At 40.1% G+C, this 22,986-nt stretch overlaps 1 protein-coding gene across 1 annotated transcript in view; it reads right to left on the bottom strand.

Annotated features, from left to right (window-relative positions):
* pth2ra (parathyroid hormone 2 receptor a) overlaps positions 1-22,986 on the bottom strand; it is a 205,870-nt gene that overhangs the window by 74,939 nt on the left and 107,945 nt on the right. The window contains exon 9 of the mRNA XM_041807123.1: positions 7,910-7,970. Within this exon, the coding sequence (XP_041663057.1) occupies positions 7,910-7,970 (61 nt within the window). The remainder of the gene's footprint in view (positions 1-7,909; positions 7,971-22,986) is intronic.

Below are 22,986 nucleotides of genomic sequence, written 5' to 3'. Positions count from 1 at the left end.
TTAACTTCATATTTTTTTTGCATAACCTTTTAAAGGCTATCACTGCAATCAAGCGATTTCTGTAACTCTCGGTGAGACTACTGCACCTGTCTGCAGTAACAGAGGGCCACATCACAGGCTCTCTGTCTCTCTTTCTCTCCGTTATGAACTAACCAGGCCGTCCCCTGCATGACCCAAGTGTGGACATGCACAGCCTGACAAAGTTTGACAAAGAAACAGCCTGCCATTGGTTGCCACAGCACATCACAATGCATTGTGGGATACAAAATGATGGATAGCATGAGCTGTAAGCAGATTAAAAGACATTCAATTCCAGAGTTACTGATGTGGATTTAATCTTTAAATGTCCCAGAAAGTCAGCCAAGTTCCAGGCTTTCTAGAAAACCCTGCTTCAGAGAAACAAAGGCATGGATAGCGCCACTGAAACGACAAAACTAAGGGCTTCCAGGGGTGGTTCAAAAGTTCAAAAGTTATTTAATGTCTTGTAGCCTGTGTCTCTTCTTGTTGTATATGACAACATTGGTTTCAGAGAGTTGGAAATAAATAAAATCATGGAGATTTAAAGTCTAAACTAATAAAAAAACAATAAGTAATGTATGCACAAAAGGCCCTGTTGCATGAGTGGGTGCCATCCCAGACAAAGGAAGTCTGGACTTGGTGCATTTATGGCTGCTGGGTTGCACTCCAGAGACTCGAGTAGTCCAGGAGGGATGCACAGGTTGTCGTCTGACTTGTTGCTCCTTTCCTGCAGATGAGATCACTGATTCAACACTGCCAGTGTCAAAGTTAGAAAATGCATGAAGCCCAAAAGAGTTTTGGAAAAAAAAAGATCACCGTAGTGAAATTACTGCAAAAGATCCTCTCTGCCAATTCTGTGAGATTTTGTGTTTTCTGTCTGGTTAAGTTCTGATGGTCCAGGCTGAGTGTTGTTTTTCTTTTCCTTGTTTTGTATTCCATTCTTAGGTTCTTCAGATGAATTTTACAGGAGCAGCGAGATGTTAAGGAGAAAATTTATTCATTGAATTTGTGCTTATATGTGTGTGTAAGCTTATGTATGTGGGTCACTGGCTGCCCCATCACATGCTGTGCTATGAACAAGGTTCTTTATCTTCATTTCTAGAGTGCTGTCACTTTGGATCAGTCGACACCTCGCTGTGGGAGTAATGAACTTTAAATTGCTGATTGTTGTCTGTCATATGAGCAAGGAAGGTAAAAGGCTAAATTTAATAGCTCTCTATGGTAGGTACGCATGCTCATGCAGCTTTGAATTCACTGACAATCTGCACAGGGATTTATTTGGAATACAACTACTGAACTCTGCATTGCAGCCGTACATGTGGTGAGTTTGAGCCCGCTGCTGCAAAGAGCAGAGAGCAGGAGACAGAGCTACACCAGGGGTTTAAAGCATAGTTTTCTTATGCATGTCTATTTTGGTACACATGTCTATACTAAGGCCAGAAATTTACTTATCAGATGTAAAAACTATCTGCATTTAGTGCTAGGTTACTTCTAATTTCACACCCTGGTTGGAGTGTTAACTCACATGAATGGTACCTCCTTACACTTTAGATTTACTTTACAGAATCTTCAGGCTCATCCAAGGGGAGGAGGCTTTCCGGCTCAGGCACCACAGAATTCCATCTCTGCTTTTTTTGCAGATGATGTGGTTCAGTTGTCCTCAGGCACGGGAACCTTTGGCAGCTGATTACAAAGTGGTTGGGAAGAATCAGCACCTCCAAGCCGAGGCCATGGTTGTCTGTCTGAAAACGGTAGATTGCTCCATCTGGGTGGGAAGTGAGACTGAGGTGAAGGAGTTCAAATATCTTGCCGCACCGTTGTGGTGAAGAGGAGCTGAGTCGAAAGGCAAAGCCTTTGATTTACTGGCTGATCTACAGTAACTCCCAACCCTCACCCATGGCCATGAATCCTGGGTAATGACTGAAAGAATGAGACTGCAGATACAAGCAGCTGACTGGGCTCAGCCTTAAGGCTCATTTATGTTTATGCATGCATGAAAATAGATCGGTGCACTTTGAACTTTACAACTGCCATTTCCCTCATACTGACGTGTCTGTTATGTTAGAGCAGATATTGAAAAATTAATCCATTAGAGCAGTAGTTCCCAACTGGTTGGGTGTCAGGACTCATCACCTCTTCCTTATGAGAAAAGGCCACCCAAATATAAAAAAATTCAACCACACTAAAGCATTCAATTGGGAATGTTGCAGTTTTGACCGTTAATGGAACAAAACATGATTAGATGAAGAAACAGGAAAAAACATATATGTGCAGAAGTGCATGCATACACTTTATTTTCAATTCATTTTCTCACATGGAATGGAAACTTTGTCAGTTTCTCAAGTAATAATCTCATTTTCTAGGAAAACTGGCACTTTCATTCCAAGAAAAGGAGAAAAATAAGGTAAAATCTTGTGTAAATGACTGAAATTTATGCGCCAGTTCCACCAACTTTTCCCAAGTTGACAACTAGTTGAAAAAAAAATGGAGGAAAAAGGTCCCAACATCCCCAGCTTCATGAACACTATGTCCTCTACCGTTGAAGATGATGTGATCCTTAAAAGTTAATAAAACATTCCATCCCTGTCGTTGAAGGTGATGTCATTGAAGTACTCTAAGTCCACTTAGGGTATCTGTACTTCATATAGACTTGATGCCCCCCTTTTATTCTCAGGACCAACTGGAAACAGCACCACAACCCACTTTTGGGTCCCAACCCACCAGTTGAGAACCACTAAACTACTTTAATGCTCCATTCCTGAGTGAAGAAAGAACGGCCAATCCTCGGCTCAGGGCTCAGTCATGCACTTGTAGCTGTCTGTCTTTGTTCCCAGGTGAGCCAGCATCATTGATATGTTTATATGTTCTAATAACTCACTTGTTTTTCATTTATTAAGTTCTTTTAAATGTTTCTTCTTCGCTGCGTTCGCTGTTCTGGGTTGATCCATCAGCTGCATTGCTCAACACTGTCCCACTATTGGTGGCGGTATTTCAGTGTTTGATCCATGTCTGTAAACTTGAAGAAAATGGACCAAAACTGGCTGAAATGAATGCAGAGACAGATAGGTCCATCCTTATCGATATGTGGTTCAAACGTAGAGCATGAATGAGCCTTTAGAGCAGGGGTGTCAAACTCGGTCACAGCAGGGGCTGGATTCTGAAATTCGCGTCTCATCTGAGGGCCTAACAGGGTCAATATTCAACCAATGAATGCCAACTTAAATGATTTTGAGATTATAAGGTCAACATGATAGTTGGTTAAAAGTTAAAAACTCAAAATCCAAAATCTGAGATAAAAAGTCAAACTTATAAGCTTTAAAGGTAAAACATGACATTTAAAGTCAAAATAATGTTTTTAAAAGGCAAAATATGAGATACAATACTGAAACCATGATTTTCAAAGGTCAAAAAATGGGAAGAAAGTCAAAACCATGAATTTTAAAAGTCAAAATATAAAATAAAATTTCACATAAATTTCAAATTCATGAGTTTTAAAAGTCAAAATATTTTTATAAATAAAAAATGATAAAAATAAAAGTCAAAATATGAAATAACATTTAAAATCAGGAGTTTTAAAGGTAAAATCGAGATAAAAGTCAAAGTTAGGCATCGAAAAAGGTCAAAACATGAGATAAAAGTCAAAATCAGGACTTTTAAAGCTCAAAATAGGATTTAAAATGTAAAATTATGAATCTAAAAGGTAAAAATATGAGCGAAAAAGTCAAAGTTATGAGATTTAAAACTTAAAATATGAAATAAACGGTCCAAACCATTACTTTTAGTCACAACTGTGAGATGCAAAATTGAAAATATAGGGAAAACACAAATTTCTCCAACGTGCCTGACTTTTTATCAAATTATTTTTTCTGTTTACTTTTTCTAATTTTTATGACTCAACAAGGATATCATAAATCATCCAATTTAAGTTTACATTTTACACTGGGGGAAATCTGCAGACCTCAAACTGGTGGGCCAGTTCTAATAAAAAAATCGTATGATCCGGTGGGCCGGGTATATCTGCACCAAGCGCCAGATTTGGCCTCTGGGCCTTGAGTTTGACACCCCTGCTTTAGAGACATGGTGAGGAGTTCAGATATCCAGAGGGAACTAAGATTAGAGCCCCAGCTCCTAGAGTCAGTTGAGGTGGTTCGGGCACCTGATTGAGGAACCTTGGGTGCCTCCCTTTGGAGGTTTCCCAGTCATGTCTGGCTGGGAGGAGACCTCAGGACAACCCAGAAGGCGCTGGATGGATTATATATCCTGTGTGGTCTGAGAAATTCCTGGGATCCCCCAGAGGGAGTTGGAAAGTGTCACTGGGGTGAAGGATCTCTGGGTTGGTTGCTGAGTCTGCTACCACCGCGATCTGGCCCCGGATAAGCAGAAAAAGATGGCTGGTTGGATGGTTTTACTTGGGGTAGATCTTAATGCTTAAATGTAGGATTGTTGTCAGTGGGCAAAAGGCTATCTAGGTTAAGGGACATTGTCTCCTGTTCATCATTACAATGTCTCCATGCACAAACTGTTATGTCTTTACAGCTGAAGTGCAAATAAAGCACTAGGTGTAAGAGTTTTTGCTCTTTTATGGCAAAGTGAACATGGCAAACTGTCCTCTGCAAACATCACACCTCATGGAGCACATGAAGAACAAACAACAAAAACATCATGATTCATCTCTAAAAAAAAGCCACAACTGTGTGACAACCACTGTTCAAAACAACTTTTCTTCTTTTCTGCATTTGAGAAGCACTCAGTGTGCTAGAGCAACATCCCACATAGCATCCTTAAAAACATGTATTTACCAGGTTAGTCATTTTCACAGCTGTTCCAGAGATCAGAAGACTTGTGTCATTATCCCTACAGCTCTAGTAATTCTGTCATTTCTTGCTCATACGGCTCGATTCAGTGTGTGATGGGGATGCCAGACTCTTTCCTCAGCTTCATAGAAAAGTAGACTAATCCTGCTGAGTTCCTCTTCAAAGTGAGAGTTTCTCTTATTCTCACTTCATGAATGCATTAAACAGCAGACCTCTGGTTTTGTGTCAAAACACTCACAATGTACTTGGACTTCAAAGATGTAATAAAGGACTCTCTAAAATTGAATATGGGTCAACAAGATCAAGGAGTTATTCTTATTTCCCCAGCCTGGTCATGAGAAAGGTGCACATACAGCCTTATCTCTGTGACACAGTAGGAAAGGATGGCTCAATTATTAGCCTCTAATGCAACTAATCATACAGCTGTTCTTATCTCTACATCCAAAAGAGAGATGAAAATCAATAAGGACTACTACAACAAGCTTTTATATCCTCTTTTCATTTGTAAAACTGTGCTTGGCCTCCAATCTCTGATGAAATCCCCTCCTGACTCCAGCTTGATGAGATTCCCTTATCGCTCTGGCACCAGTCTAGATCAGATTAGGCTTCAGGAGAGCCATTGTACCCACAGTGGGGTATTTCAAGAGATCTATTACCTGTTTCTGGCTTTATCATTTCTGTCAGATAGAATGAAAAAGGGCGATGTAACTGCTCCTTTTGACTGTCAAAGGGAATTGTGATTTTTGAAAGATGTCTAGCCTCAGAGACTAAAACCGTTATAGCTCAGTTTTATCTACCCCCCCCCCCCCAGATGTTTTAATCCTTTATTGATTCAATGCATCAAACATGGCCAATATCATATTTTTTAACCAAAAAATGACCCAAAAAAACTCCTTAATGTTGAAGTGAAAACAGATCCCCACAAAGAAATGTCATTAAATAAAAGTACACAATGTAAAATAATTGACTGCATAAAAATCCCCCCCTTCATGTCAGTATTTAGTACAGTCACCTTTGGCTGCAATCACAGCGCTCAGTCTGTGTGGCACAGTCTCAATCAGGCTTACACATCTGGACAATGCTGGACTTTGCAAAACTACTCAAGCTCTGTCAGGTTGCATTCTGATCTGGCATGACCAGCCCTTCTCAAGTCCAGCCAGATATTCTCTATTGGATTGAGACCTGGGCTTTCACTCGGCCGCTACAGAACATTCACCTTGTTGTCTTTAAACCATTTCTGTATTGCTTTCGCCAAATGATTCAGGTTGTTGTCTTCAAAACAAATCTTCTCCCAAGTTGTAGTTCTCTTGCATGTCCAGGATTTTCCTATATCTTGCAGCATTCATTTTGCCTTCTATCTTTAAAAGTCTTCCAGGGCCGGCTGCTGAAAGGCATCCCCGCAGCATGATGCTGCCACCACCATGCTTCCCTGAGGTGATGCTGTGTTTATGGTGATGTGCAGTGTTTGGTGTCCACCTCACATAGTGTCTTATCTGATGGCCAAAAGGTAACATTTTTGTCTCATCAGACCAAAGAACTTTCTCCCACTTGACCACGGAGTCTCCCATGTGCCTTTTGGTGAACTCTAGTCCAGATTTAATGAGTTTTCTGTCACTCTCTTTCACAGCTTTGACCGGTGAAGAACTTGGGTAACAGTTGTATGCAGAGTCTCTCCCATCTCAGCTGCTGTAGCTTGTAACTCCTTCAAGCCTTGTCCACATGGAGACAAAAATGTTATATTTCCATTTTGTTTTGAAAAAGGCAACCGTAAATACAAGGTTGTTTCAAGAAATGTCCGCATAAGCTAGGAACCACTGAAAACGACTGAAAACACTGTAGTATATATGCCAAGCCTGTACGTGGCGCTGTAACGCTTCCATGGAAATGCACCAAGAGAGAGAAGAAGATTATAGAAAACTGTCACAAACTGTCTCCTGGCTGCCCTTCTGGTTGTCCTCTGTGGTTGATTTAAGAACATCTGGTGTCTGTTGTTCTCAGTGGTGGTAAAGGAGCATCAGATTTTTGCTGTAAAAGCCATAATAAGCTCAATAGCTTCTGCAGCACGAACACAACCCTGTAATCCGCCATTGTTGTTTTGGTTTGACCTGCACATGCAGCGTAAGTGGAGTATGCTATGTGTGATGTAATCGTTTCAAGAAAGATGCGGTTGGCCGTCCACATGGAGACGAAAGTCTTTACAGATTTGTTCACTCTGGAACAGAAAGTATCGTTTACTGCCTCCCAAAACACTGTGTCCGTGTGGATGAAATGCCAATACGACAAAAAAACTTTTGCGTATACTCCTGAATTTGTCTCCGTGTGAACGGGGCCTCAGCGTAGTCATAGGTGTCTTGGTTGCCTCTCTCTCTAGTCTCCTTGCACGCTCACTCAGCTTGCAAGGACGGCCTGATCTAGGCAGATTTACACATGTGCCATATTCCTTCCATTTCTTGATGATGGATTTAACTGAACTCCGGGGGATGTTCAGCGCCATAGATTTTTTTTCTGTATCCATCCCTTGACTTATACTTTTCAATAACCTTTTCTCTGAGTTTCTTGGAGTATTTTTTTGTCTTCGAGGTGTAATGGTAGCCAGGAATACTGGTTAACCAGTGACTGGACCTTCCAGACACAGGTGTCTCTATTCTACAATCACATGAGACACATTCACTCCACTCAGGGGATTTTTTTTTTTGTCAAAAAAGCCATTATTGATTTATAAAATAAATCATGAATGCATTTATTTTGACAAAGAGCAGTTATTTAACCAAAGACAATATACAGCTGATTAACCACAGAGAGCAAACAGGATGACCGTCAGATGATGAACCATCTGTGTGCAGGTGGACTTGCAGAAGGAGAGCTAGATTGACTGGGGAGATGATAACATGGAGTGGAGGTTTTATGACAAGACTTCAAATGAGACCCCCCAAAAACACAGCATGATTGAATATATTTTCTCATGCACTCATTTAGTTTTACTGATGATTCAAATGTCACCTCAATTAGAAACGAATCACAGAGCCGTGATTTCTTCTAACTTCTCTTTAAACATCAGAGACAGTAAGACTTCTCACCTTGCGTCTGCTAGTGTTGCCCTGACAATCCCCCACACTGCCACAAAAACAGCTGGAACACCTGGAATGAAAGAAACAAACAGTGAGCTATAATGTCTTCAATCAGCATCTGTTTGTTTACATTTTTTAACACTGTTAAAACAAATTGCTGCTGTAAATGGTGTAACTGCCAGACATTTAAAAAACATTTAATCAGGTCAGACCAAGCACCAGCCTGTAGGCAGACTGAGCGTCTCTACAGATGTTTCATTCAATCCTTTTACAAAATGTTTGAAATCTAAAAAAAGAAACAAAAAGAGAGAACTTTATTTCAGGGGAACTGGATGGCATTTATAGTTGCGTAAGTTTTCACACTTTACAGGTAAACTCCATACATTAGGACAAAGCCCTCGTTTCCTCCCTCTTCCCTCCCTCCTACCCAGAGGTCACATTAGGAAAAATCCCAAACTCTTCTTAGACAGGATCCAGGCTTTGTTGTGCATGTTCACACTTAAATTGAGCTAGCTCAAAGTTCAGTTTGCACAGCTTCTTTGTTTTAGATATTTCAAAGATTACTTCTACTCAGAAAAGGTAGAAGAGCTGTGTGCTTAAATAAATTCTACTTAATATAAAAATCCATAAGAATGACAAATTTACTATTTTCTTTGTTTTCCCTATCTGTACACCTGTACAGAGGTAATTTCAGGAATTCAGCTTTTATAAAGCAATCTTTTTCATTTTAGAAAGTGGTGCTAAACTGACGAAGTAGTGCCAAAACAAGGTTGCATGAAGAGTAAAAGTCAAAGAGAGAGGTAGAGAATAAGAATGAGATTGCAATGAGTTTAACATTGTGTTTAAAGACCATCAAAGACAATTCTTTGGTATAAAGAAAGTTCAGCAGAAACGCTGTAAAACCAAAGCAACTTTGTCAGTTACAATGTTATTTAACAGAAGCTTCGTCCCAAGCGACATACAAAACTAAAGAAATTTAAGAACAGATAAGAAAGTCTTTGATATATCAGTCTGGAAAGGGTTACAAAGCCATTTTAAGGCTCTGGGACTCCAGCAAACCATAGAGAGCCGTTCTCCACAAATAGAGAAAACTTGTAACAGTGGTAAACCTTCCCAGGATTCGTCCGCCGACCAAAAGTTACTACAAGAGCACGTTGGCGACTCATCCAGGAGGTAAAAATAAACAAATAGAAAAAAACTAGAGGGCCTAACTTGGCTCAGTTAAGGTCACAGTTCATGATTCAACAATAAGAAAAAGACTGGGCGAAAAAAGGCATCAATGGGAGAGTTCCTCGATGAAGACCATTGCTGAACACAACAAGGGCTTCTCTCACATTTGACCAAAACATCTTGATGATCCCCAAGACTTTTGGGAAAATATTCCATGGACTAACAAGACAAGCTGAACTTTTTGGAAGATGTGCTTCCCATTACATCTGCCCATGTAAAGCTGGGTGTACACTGTGTTTCAAGCCAACCACACAACAGTCATGGCAGAATGTCAACTCATCCTGTGCGTCTGAATCACTCAGGATGCACGACCTTTGCTCACGAGTTGTGTGTTTACACTGAGTGGTGAGTGAAGAATGGATGGCCTGTCACACACACTTAGGGTGAAGTGTTTCCAGTCATACCCCCCCCATCTCTCTCTCTCCCGCTTCCTCTCTATCCCATACACACAAACAGCGTCACCATCCATGGGGGATGGTTTTCTCATTTGTCTAGTGCTCATGGACCACTGCTCTTGAATTAGACAAAAAGCATTGATGTAAAAGACACTGAGTATGATATATATTTATTAGATTACCTGATTAATCAGTAGAAGGATCGATAGAGTACTCGATCACAAAAAGAATCAATTACAAGAGCCCTACTCATTACACAGCACTGTCATCATTATGGTAATTAAAGCATCAAAATTTATACCATGAAATACCAAATAATACTGTAGCCAGGGCATTTATTTGTTTCAATCACTGGGCAGACCAGGCGTTTATTTGGAACAGGCGGGTATTTATCAAAATGTACTGCTACATCTGGCGAGTAAAGGGAACCCGGCTATTATTTGGTATTTTACGTTATTTGAGTTTTTCTTCTCCACCTTTATTTCTAATGTTCTAGTAAAGACACACACCAATGCATCAAAAACAAATATAAAAAAACACACAAACTCAAACTCACACATCAGTGACCTATCTACATGTGACATAAATAATTTACATGTGATATTGTTCCCTCACTTCATCAGCACATTCTAGCTCATGTAACTTCATTCTATCTGTGGGAGATATGTTGTGTATCTTTCTACTGTTGAGTACAATCCTGGATCACAGTGAGGCATGCTGTTCCTTGAAATTACTCAATAAAGAAAGCACTGCAGGGTTTCTGTTTTTGTGTTGAAAGCCAAGTTGAACACCCACCAGGCGTATGCTTCCATGGAGTTTCTTTCTATATGTTACTGAGGGTTTTTTTTAGACCTACTGTACGTCACAGTGGGTGTATAAAAAGAACCACAGATAACAATATAAGATAAGATCTGTGATACAGATGAGGTATAAGGCAACATCATTAGCTTTGAAAGGTCAGCTGGAAGTGGCAGAAATGTAGGAGATGCTTGCCATGCAGAGCATCTCTGTAGGTGTGTTTGAGACTGTATCACTGGTAGTGTGCTTGAAGGGATTGTTTGGTTTGACTTGAGCCAATCACAGCAGAGATTCACAGTTACACTACAATAGGTCAGCTTAAGATGTGTTGACTCACTTTTCTTATGGTGAGGACTATTTTAAGAAGCAGGCTGTGAGTCACGGTCACAGGAGAAGCTGTAAATTGGATTGTATAACTATATTTTTTGTTTGCTGTATGTTGATGCTTTAGACAATTTATTTCAGACAAATCCTTCACAGTAAACCCACAAATATTACACTGTTGCACTACTATTATTATGAAACAGCTACATCTACAAATAGGGTGTTTTAAGATGTGGACTACACAAGTTCTGTTTTATAAGGCAGATAAAAAACCCTCTCACATTCGTTTAGGCCTGACATGCAAAAAACTGGTCAGAGATGCAGACAGGACTGGACTCCATTAGGATGAGGGAGCAGCGTGCAGCTGTACACAGTGGTTGCGTTCTTTATCTCTGATAGAATCTTTGCAACTTGTTGAAAAAAAATGAGACAAGAAAAATACTTCCTCTTCAGTCTTGAAAAGCATGCAGTCAGTATCAGCCTCTCTTTTTCACTGGCTGTTGACAACACAGGTTTGCAGTTGAGTCGGTAATCAGTTCACACTACCAGACTGTGTCCAGATCTGGCAGCTGGGATTAGCACCAGCCTACCGTGACCCAAAATGGGATAAGAGGTGTAATAAATGGATGGAAGGACAGATGGATTGAAGGATACATTTCAGGCCATATCGCCTGCCTCTACTGAGTGGTTGATATGTGCACAGCATTCAAAGGCTGTATTAATGAAGAACTTGAACTTGTTTGAACTTTACAATATGTGGTACAATTACATTTTGTATAGTTTCATATCTTCATCAGCCTTTTTTGTGTAAAGTCTTGTTTTTATTCTATGTAATCAGAAAAGTCCCAATGAGATCAAATCCCATTTAAAAGATTGCCCTGGCCAAGATGAACATTAGCACAATCAGAGTTACTCACAGAGAACATAAAAACTCACAAACACAGATTAGTCAAATCCAGGTCACAGAGCAACAAGTTATTAGTAAAAACATCTACAACCTCATGCATCTTCCTCCAACACTTTTCATTTACTTTTAAAAAGAGCTAAAGAGATTAGCTTGTCTGGGCTGCAGAACTCCATTTACCCATTCCCAGTATGCAGTGAACTAGATCAGGCCCAGGAAAGCACACCAGGTGTCTATAATAGTGCAGCTGCCTGTCCTGTATCAGGCAGCAGACCTTTCCTATCCTTGCTCAGCATCAGTCATATGGCCTTGCCAGTGAGCCCCAAAGATGTGCTGAAGAGAAGTTGTCCCAAAGAGTTCTAGTTCGCACCTCTCACCATCATTCAATGTGCAGGCCTCACAAGGACTAAAAGACTCTGACTTTTGCCTGCATGCTCAAATACAGATTTGATGTCAGCATCCACAAATGCCTGGATCTTTGTTTTGGCCCAGGAGACGTGTATTTCCAATGCTTCAGCCTCCTTGCTCAACAAGGAAAGCGGCCCAACAAGGACTTCTACAGTCTTACAGGGATCGCAGCATCATCAGAATTATTAACAAATGACACTCCACAGCTCGCTGCTCCTGTTACCCAACAGTCCATACTGGTAACACATGACCTCTAGTAAGGGAAGTAATAACTGCTACTCTAAAAGACTGTATTCCTATCAACAGCACCTCATGAGCACCACATATACAGTCTGTTAAGTCATTTTTTTTGTACATATAAGCCAAACTTCACTTATTTGAACATCTAAATATGTGAGTATTGGAACTTTCCAAGCCCTCTCCTAAGACTGGCTTCGCTTTTTTCTCTGTATCACTTCTAAAAAGTGCAGATTAAAATGAAGCCATAGCAGATGGTACCCTTAGGCAATTAGCAAGCTGTCTAATGTATCAAAAATCTCTTTGGCGCTTATGTATTTTCTAAATTTGTCCTTAGTTATATGAATAAAAACAGTTAAAACTGTTAAATGTAGTCTCCTTATTACAGCCTCTTAATATGAAGGGATTGAACAAGACTGCAGACCAGCATCTCTCACTTTATGCAGCCTTATTGTGGTCAACGTGATCATGACACTCTTTCAGCCGCCCTTTGTTCCACATGTTCTCAATGGACGCTATCTCTTATATGATACCACATGGGTGTTGAATTAAGAGGGCGGCAGACAAAGAATTATTGTAGTATGACAGAGAGTTATAGAAAACCATAATGGTCATGAGTGCACACTGGAGAAAAACAGTCATTCATAATTTTCAGTGGGATCCTACCATCACCACTAATGAAAGAACCCTTCTAACAGTATGGTAGTAATCATCTTATAATCTAATAACATGGTACTTAGCTCTCTAAGGAGAAAATAAAGGCATAAACACACAACAGCCACTTTATTAGGTACACCTGTTCAATTGCTTGTTAGCAAAAATAGCTACTCAGCCAATCACATAAAAGCAACTCATTGCTTTCAGGCATGTAGACATGGTCAAGACAACTTGTTGAGGTTCAAACTGAGCATCAGAACGGGGAAGAAAGGGGATTTAAATGGCACCAACAACCACGCCATGCCACGTTCAGGCGGCCTGGGCTGAGTGTGTCAGAAACTGATGATTTTCTTGGATTTACATGAACAACTATCTCTAGGGTTTACAGAGACTTGCCTGAAAAAGGGAAAATACCCAACGAGCAGTAGTTGTGTGGAGCAAAATTCTTTGTTGATGTCAGAGGAGGATAGAAAGGCAGCAGTAGCTTAAATAAGCATTCATTCCAACCAGGCTAGAATCTCTGAATGCACAACATGTTGAACCATGAAGCAGATGGGCTACAGCAGCAGAAGACCACACCGACCACAAGACCGCACTCCTGTCAGCTAAGAACAAGAAACTGTGGCTCAACAAGATTGAACAAAAGAAGATTGGACAAATGTTGCCTGGTCTGATGAATCTCGATTTCAGCTGTGGCAATCAGAGGGTAGGGTCAGAATTTGGCGTAAACAACATGAAAGCATGGATCCATTCTGCCTTGTATCAACAGTCCAGGCTGGTGGTGGTGTAGTGGTGAGGGGGAGATTTTCTTGGAGCAGTCTGGGCACCCATAGTAACAATTCCACGTAGTTCAGATGCCACAGCCTACCTAAGTCTTGTTACTGACCACGCCCATCTCTTTATGGCCACAGTGTACCCATCTTCTGATGGCTACTTCCAGCAGGAGAACGCACCATGTCACAAAGCTTAAATCACTGTACTCCAATGGCCTCCAAAGTCACCAGAACTCAATCCAGTAGAGCACCTTTGGGATGTGGTAGAACAGGAGATTCGCATTGTGGATATGCGGCTGACAAATCTGCAGCAACTGCATGATGCTATCATGTCAATATGAACCAAGATCGCTGAACAATGTTAAAACTATGTCACAAATAACTAAGGCAGTTCTGAAGGCAAAGGGGGTCCAACCTGGTACTAGCAAGGTTTACCTAATTAAGTGACCGTTGGCTGTATATTTAGTGTTTACCTCATAGACTGCACGTGGTCATACTTCCTCAGAACATTAGTATATTACTGACCATTTTCATACCTTTTCACACCTTTTTCACTGAAATACTGAGATTAAAGAAATAAAAATGAGCAAGCTCTTGCTCTGGACTTTTTGCATATGTTAAGTATTTTCTGTGTACTCTGCAGGTGATCAGAGACAGACACTTGTTTAAAGTTCTTCTTTGTCCATTTTTTAAAAATGTTTATGTGGTCAGTTTAGGCAATGTTATTCTGCACTCATAGAAGTTTCATCACTTGCTATGATCAGGTGTCTAGACGGTGTTTGTCACTTACTACTCAGCATGCTTCCTGTCTCGCTCCTCTCTGTCCTTGCTAAAGTCAGCATGAGTTGCTATTTTTTTCTTTTGCCATGTGTCACAGATGTAAACCGTACTGCAGTAAATACCAACATTTTTTAATGCAAAGAAAGCAACTATGTAAATCCAAGATTACACATCTAATATGGACAATAGAATAAGTGGAATGAAGACTCGGCCTACAAAACAATGCCAGAGCCTGAGACGGAGTAGCTCTGGATGGAGACATAACAATGAACTCATAAGCAAACAGGGGTAAGTCTCCCAGCCCTGCAGGACCTCACACTTAGATCTGAGGTGGGGCATTTTAGGTCTGGAGGAGACCTGTAGAGAAACCACAGGGGGTCCAGGACTTAAAAAGCTCTTGTGACCCTTGCAACCATGGCCTTGTTATTGCACTGCACAGCAGCAGACCTCATTAAATAAACATTGATGTACTCACCTCTGTTCACACCTTGATCTAGTAAAGGCCAGGTAAGACTTAGGAATTCAGAAGGATTTTGGCCTGACTGCACTGTCACAGCTCATCATCAAACCTCAGTCCAAATGATCATCCTGGGATATGACGTAAGCCCTCATGTGTCATAACCAAAAACGCGCCCAAGACCACTCAACAAGATTGCAACTCATTAAAACCCTAAACCAGGGGTCATCAAGTGAATTTGCACAAAGTCCAGATTTAGTTTTGACAGAGACTCTGGGGGCTGGACTTTCAAACAAACAAAAATTGAATACATATTTTGGGCTAATTAACATAATTTAAATTAGTATTAGTATTTTCTTTCAAATCCCAGAGAATGGACTGCCCCAGTTGTGATTTAGCACCAATATTAACCCATTTTTGACACTTTTCATCCATTTTGTCACTTTTTAACCCCTTTTCATCACTGGGTTTGCAACATTTTTGACACTTTTAACCCATTTTTGATACTTTTTGCCCCTTTATACCTCTTTCACTAATTTTTGCCTCATTTTAACCTCTTTTCACCACTTTTCCTGCCAATTTTTGTCCCACTGTGCCACCCCACAACCCATTTTGCCGCTGTCTAACCCCTTTTCAGCACTTAATCTGGCCATTTTTGCAACATTTCCAACTTAACCCACTTTTTAAGATATATTTTTTAAAATTGCTTATAATGGCTGACAAGTGAATTTCTGTGAAAAAAAAAGATCAGATGTTTAGTTATTCTAAAACTTTTTCAATAGTAAATGTTAAATTTTGGGGTGGGTTTAATGATCTTCTAGGGGGCCAGATAGGAAGCTTTGGGGGGCCTGACATGGCCCCCGGGCCGCCAGTTGGATGATCAGTGCCCTAAAATGACATCAACAACGTATATCCTGACACCTACCAATAGGAGAGAATTTGCTCATATCTTTGCATCATTTACCAGTGACATTATACAAGACCCCAATTTTCTCCCCCTGGGGATTTTTGAGTAAATGCAGTGAAGCTGTGTGTATTAGTGAAGTTAACTGGGCTAATTTTATTGCCATATTATAACATTCATACCTGAAGTTTTAAATGCTGGAGAGCCAGTTTAAATTGTCTTCCTCTTGATGCATCAGGACACGTCCATAATTGTATTTCCTTTGTTTTTTCTTCTTTCTAGAGTACAAGACCGCTAAAACCACACTGTTGTAGCTATGATTCGCTCTCTTTGACTCATCACGCCAACGACTTGTGAACTTGCACACAGTCGTGGAGACAGTAGTAGTAGTATGAGTGGTCGGGCTCACACCTGTAGTGTGACCAGGCTTGACAGCCAAGACCTGACATGATTTTAGTAACATGGTCTCATATGGTGTCATTGCAAACAACCAAAACAATAGTGCGGCCTGAGTTGGCCTTTCAACATCAAACTCTAATCACACACTGTGATCACGAGTAAGACAGCAGAAAGAGCTGTTCCATGTGGCTTTGTTGAAAGATGCATATGTCGTCTCTGCTTTTGTGTTGTTTTTACCCTGTCACCCTGTTCCTTTTCATCTCTGCAGCTCACACTGAGGAAAGGGCAGAGATGACAAGACATCAGGGGTGTCTGACAGGAATGTGTCCTCGATTTTCTTGCATTTTCCTCACTCAGAGCTTGTTAAATCTTCAACAGAAGCAGTGTGGACAGGGAGCGTGCCACACAATGTCTCACACTCATATGCTGTTTGAACAGAGTCATGGTAGAGACATTTCAGGAGTGAATGATCAGTCCTGGGTGGATTTTGGACGTGGTGGATCATCATTTGACAGTTATCTACACCTCTTTCTGTGGTTAATCAGCTGTTCATTGTCTGTCGTTAAACATTCTTGATCCTCCTTATCAAAATGAATGCACTCATTAATGGGTACTTATACCCATAGGCACCTTTAGGTGCACAGGACCCCCCCCGGCATGTTGATAGCCTGAACTTCTGCCAGCTCTTTAAACTTCTGTCCTTTCATAAATTTCCCTGCCCTCACAAGACACTGTATAAAAGTGTGTCATACCAGGATTTGAGTCGTACTTCACTGGAGCTTTCCCATAACATCGCAAACAGTCAAAAAAACATAGTGAGCATGTCGGCATTATGCACACAAGCTTGGCTTCATTAATAAAACTCCAGGCACACCGACTGGATCAACCAGGATCTATGTTAATTCAACTTCTGTGAGCTCAACATCAAACTAAGGTCAAAGAGTAAACATTTACTACTATTTTTCTATTCTTAGTTATATTCTGTGATGTTTGCAGGACTGATAAAGATCATGAGATGAGATGATGAGAGTATTTTTTCTGTGTTTGTATTCTCTCAAGTTCTGTCCAACAAATGAGAAAACAAATAGAGTACAGCTTGGAAAAACAGAGACTTTCCTTTTCACAGCTCTGTTCCCTATTAAAATTGTATTTGAAGGCATCAGAAATGCTAAACTGTGGAGAAGGTGTGCAACTACTGATTGGTACAAACTTATTACTTGGTGTAAACCCATCTTTCTAATATGTCCTCTAAATATTAGGGAGACACTGCACCATGGACTTTGGACCAGATATAAGGTTTTAGTCTTGTCAACAAAAACAAAAAATGTATGTCAACAGTTTTAATGATCAAATATCTATTTTTATCTCCTCATAGCTGTGTCTTCCTTGTGGAAAAGAGGTTCTTAATGATTTTTTTTTTCATATTTGTAATCAGCATTGGAGAATTTACTTTAAAAAGTAATCCATTATGTTTCTTGTGTTAAATTTCAAGTTAGGTTCATGAGCTCTTTGTACTTGTTTCCTCCTGTGTTCCCTCGTCTTTGAGTGTTTCTCTGTTTAGTTTCTAGTCATGTGTTATTTTGTGATTGTGTTTCCTTGTTGTCCAGTTCAGAGTTTCCTGTTTTATTTTGTAGTTTGCCTTCCTTGTGTTTGATCTCTGGTTGTCTTCCTGACCTTGGCTGTGTCCGAAATCACTCCCTATTCACTATATAGTGCACTATATAGTGAACACGCCATTTTGTAGTAGTGTCCGAATTCTGAGTGAGCTTTGTTATTCACTATATAGTGCACTCATTCTATCCCACAATGCATTGTGAAAAGTAGCGAACAACTGATGGTCACTAACCAAGCAACATTTACCATCATGCATAGCAGTTGCTGCTCTCAAACATGACGGACGAATGAGAGGAGCACAGGAACACAGATAAAAACTTAGTTAATTCGTCTTGTTTGTAGGTTTTAACCGAATCTGTAAAAAAAAAAAATGCTAAGGATGTAAAACAGAATAACTCTGAGGATCACAAGACATGAGCACATCATCTTTGTGCAAAAATAAGTTACAATACACACAAAAATGTACACTATTTTGCCCCTACAGACACAAGCTTTTTATCTATTAGTATTTTTAATTTTGGAGGAAAACACATCACATTTAGTATCAGTTTTCAGTGAAATGCTACTGTTAATTTCAATCCTCAGCCGTTGTCAGCAAAATCTATGAGCCGTTGTTGCTAAACGTTTTAATTGTGGGACAGCGATGATGTCATTGCCCCCGGCCGGGGTAGTGTCTGAAATCATTTTTGTGTTATGCAGTTGAGTCCACTATATGCTGCTCACTATAGAGTGGATAGGGAGTAGGAAATGAGTGAGTGGTTTCGGACACAACCCTTGTGTTTTTTCCTCCACCCTGATTGCCTTCACCTGTGTCTCGTTTGTCCCACCTGTCTGTTTTTCCTAAATATAATGAAAACGATTGTGGTACAAAAAAATTTAACCCCAGTGTGAGGACATGGAGACATTAGCTAAATGAGACATGTTTCATTATTTGAACCAGGCTGTAAACCAGTTTACTTCTAGTGTAAAAATCAGCTTTTTAACATGTGCTGACTTCCAGTGTTCCTGTTCCAGCGGACACTCGCTGTGGTGCAACTGATACATTTCATATCAAACTGTTGGTCCATCAGACCAGAGTCGTGTCAGTGAAGAATAGTGGTGATAACCTTAACAGCATGAAAAACTAAGACAAGTTCACACTGAACATCATTAGTCAGGTGAAGAAAAACAGAAAGGTGGCCAAAGGATCAATAGAGGGCTATTTGAGCCAAATGAATGGGTAAGCTCATGTTTTATTATTATTCTCCACTCTGCTGCTCTGCAGTCTTCATTATTATTCAGGAGACTGACAATTTTGATGATGATTTTAATATTTTCATGTGTAATGAATGTAAGGTACAGAGTACAAGTGAGCATTTGTGTTGTAAAAGATGAGATTGTTGGTGTTTGTGCCGATAATGGCATGTGTGTTGATGTGGTGCTGTCCGTGGTGCTGAAAGAGAGTGAAGGAGAGAGAAAGACTAAACGGCTCTTTCTACTCTCTAATGTATAATCGGAGTGATTATTGAGATTACTCCAGTATTGTGACAGCAAAGTTGTGAAAATCAAACCATAACAGTCACAGAGCAATATGTCCAGAGTAAGGCCACAGGGAACATTTCTGCCAAAAGCCTATTAATCTCAGCTTTTCTGTTTACCTTTGTTTGATGTTGAAAACTGAGCTATGGCTGCCTGTGAGGTGTCAGAATCCTGTAGTTATCTTGAGCATCACTCAGACTACGGGTCTTTACTAGCTTTGTGTAAGTGGGCGGCCTTTAAAGGTGTCTGGACAGTATTGATGCAGAGTTCACGGCAGCAGAAAGTTGTTTCCCTCAAGGTATTCAAAATTAGCCATCTATTGTGTTGCATTTCTCATAATGTATGGATAATATGCAAATACTTATGGAAGAAATATATAATCTACAAGGTCTCTTTTATGCTGGTGTTATTTTGACACCTTAAGACTCTGGTATGTGTCACTGTGGCTGTGGTGTTGACCAGAAATGTTGTTTTTGTCGTTGGTGTTGTAAAGCGGTGTGTGTTTGTGTTACAGACAGTGATTAGATCCATTTAAACACCCACTGACTTACTCAGAATCTGCCCCAGATCTGTATTCCTCTTACAGTTTACTTCAGTCACTAGAGGTGCAAAAAAACAAAATCAATGGTTGTGACAGGAACCAAAGAGGCTGCTGACACATCATCATGGATAAAGCTGCTCTGCTCTGCTGCGGCGTGTTAGTGTTGTGTTTACCTGAGGACATGTCTACAAAATGAGAAAATCACCAGGCAGGCCATAAAGCAGTTAACACATTATCAGCAGCTAAGATGGCTTTGTCTCCATGTTCCATTGTTTTCTAATGTGGAGACGAGTGATGCCTAACCATGAGCTAATGCAACCCCTGGCTGTGCTAAAATTTCATTTATTTTTTTCACCGTCACCTTGACTGCATTCGACTTTTCAAAAAGCAATTAATAACAGAGGCTTTTAGCTGTTGAGTAAGTGAGTGCAAGAGGTGAAGAAATGCCAATAAAGCAAACAGGGAAGATACAGAGACTGAAAAGACAGAAAGTGAATTAAGTCTAAGTTGGGAATATGCTGAAAAACATAGGCTACCGTATGATGCAGGGACAACAGTCAGTTCTACGACCACTGAGAGGGCCTGAGTTCAATTCAGAATTTAACAACCAATAGCAGAAGTATGACATAAACTATATTACCAAAAGTATTCACCCATCCAAATAACTGAAATCAGGTGTTCCAATCACTTTCATGGCTACAGGTGTATAAAATCAAGCACCTAGGCATGCAGACTGTTTCTACAAACATTTGTGAAAAAATGGGTCGCTCTCAGGAGCTCAGTGAATTCCAGCGTGGTACTGCGATAGGATGCCACCTGTGCAACAAGTCCAGTGGTGAAACTTCCTCGCTCCTAAATAGTCTACAGATAACTGTCAGTGGTATTATAACAAAGTGCAAGCAATTGGGAACGACAGCAACTTAGCCATGAAGCAGAGTCAATCGCTACAGACCTCCAAACTTCATGTAGCCTTCAGATTAGCTCAAGAACAGTGCGTAGAGAACTTCATGGAATGGGTTTCCATGGTTGATCAGCTGCATCCAAGCCATCACCAAGTGTAATGCAAAGCGTCGGATGCAGTGGTGTAAAGCACGCCGCCACTGGACTCTAGAGCAGTGGAGACAGGTTCTCTGGAGTGATGAGTTACACTTCTCCAGGAGAACGGTACTTGTCTGACTGCAAGTGTAAAGTTTGGTGGAGGGGGGATTATGGTGTGGGCTTGTTTTTCAGGAGCTGGGCTTGGCCCCTTAGTTTCAGTGAAAGGAACTCTGAATGCTTCAGCACACCAAGAGATTTTGGACAATTCCATGCACCCAACTCTGTAGGAACAGTTTGGGGATGGCCCCTTCCTGTTCCAACATGACTGTGCACCAGTGCACAAAGCAAGGTCCATAAAGACATGGATGAGAGAGTTTGGTGTGGATGAACTTGACTGGCCTGCACAGAGTCCTGACCTCAACCTGACAGAACACCTTTGGGATGAATTAAAGCGGAGACTGAGAGCCAGGCCTTCTCGTCCAACAACACTGTGTGACCTCACAAATGCTCTTCAGGAAGAATGGTCAAAAATTCCCATAAACACACTCCTAAACCTTGTGGAAAGCCTTCCCAGAAGAGTTGAAGCTGTTATAGCTGCAAAGGCTGGACCAACATCATATTAAACCCTATGGATTAAGAATGGGATGTCACTTCAGTGCATATGCGAATCAAGGCAGGTAAGAGAATATATACATACATATATATATATATACATATACATATATATATATATATATATATATTTGGACTCGTGGTTCTGATTTATTTGTCTGATTTATCAAAAGCCAGAGAGGTACCGAATGAAGAGCCATTTGGGAGCTGAAAGAGCCGGCTCTTCTTGCTGAACAGAGCTTAACAATCCGGATCGCTGAAAGAGACAGAATTCCCATCACTTGTAGCGAGAGAATGGTTTGATATTTCATCCTAAACCACTGTTGCATTTAACTTCAGGTTGTCTCACCTTATAAAGAAACAACCTGGTTTTAGATTCATATTCTCTTGTAGTTATTTCATATCAGGAAAAGACCATATTTTACTTATTAACACCCTCAAGTATCAATAGTAGCTACTCAGTACTCAGTACTTGAAGTTAATTTTTAATGTTATACTTTTACTTTTATTTTTACTAGATTTAAAAATACTACTTTTACTTCTACTTTAGTATATTTCATCCAAAGTAACTTTACTTTTACTCATTATAATAGTTCCATCTTTGGTCAAACTGGCAAAAAAGTGGAAAACCTGGGCCAAAAGTGTCTAAATTGGGATAAAAGTTTCAAAAATTAGTTTCAAAAATGGGCTGAAGTGGCAAAAATGTTTACAACTGGCAAAAAGACGTGTTAAAAATGGATGAAAAACAGAAAAAAGTTGGTTTAATGTGGCAACAAAAAGGTTAATAGTGGAAAAGAGACTAAAATAATCAAAATCAGCAAAAATATAATAGAAGAACCAAAAACAAGTGTCAAATGGGCGTAAAGTGGCAAAACAGTAGCAATAAATGGACACAAAAATGGTATACAATGGGCTAGATCTGGCAAGATTGTGTTAAAGGTGGCAAAATGTGGCATGAAAGAGTAAGAAACATCTTTATAAAAAAGGTTGAAAGTGGCATATAAATTGTTTCATAAGATTTTTTTTTAAATTTTTTAAGATAGACTGAACTTAGATAAAAAAAACATTTTAAAAAACTGTCAAAGTTGTAATTGTGATCCTGCTTACCCTTTCTTGGCAATAGAAGCCCAACAATAACGCTGTCCACCTTACAAATTCAGTCCGGCCTTCAGCATTCATTTTTTTGTTTTAGGGACGTGTTCCAGCCTTATGTTAGACGCCTCTGTTTTGGTAAAAGTGCAGAAGCCCAAGATGGGAGACAAACAAACAGTTCCTTCTCTTTTCTCCTCCAGGCTTCAAAGAACAGAACAGAAAGTTCCATTTGGGGGAGAAGAGCAAATCTTTCATCTGCTTGAATGAACACACACAAACACTTCAGTGGCAGCAAAATACAAAAACACATTCTGTAACCAAGAATTATTATTATTACTAATGAAAAACAATCTACATCTGCATGACTGCCAAGGTGCACACACCTTATGGGGCAGAGTCAGGACA

The sequence above is a fragment of the Cheilinus undulatus genome, linkage group 15 (genome assembly GCF_018320785.1).
Source record: "Cheilinus undulatus linkage group 15, ASM1832078v1, whole genome shotgun sequence".
NCBI lineage: Eukaryota > Metazoa > Chordata > Actinopteri > Labriformes > Labridae > Cheilinus > Cheilinus undulatus.
Note: the sequence above shows the minus strand (reverse complement) of the source record. Positions and strands in the feature narration are given on the sequence as shown.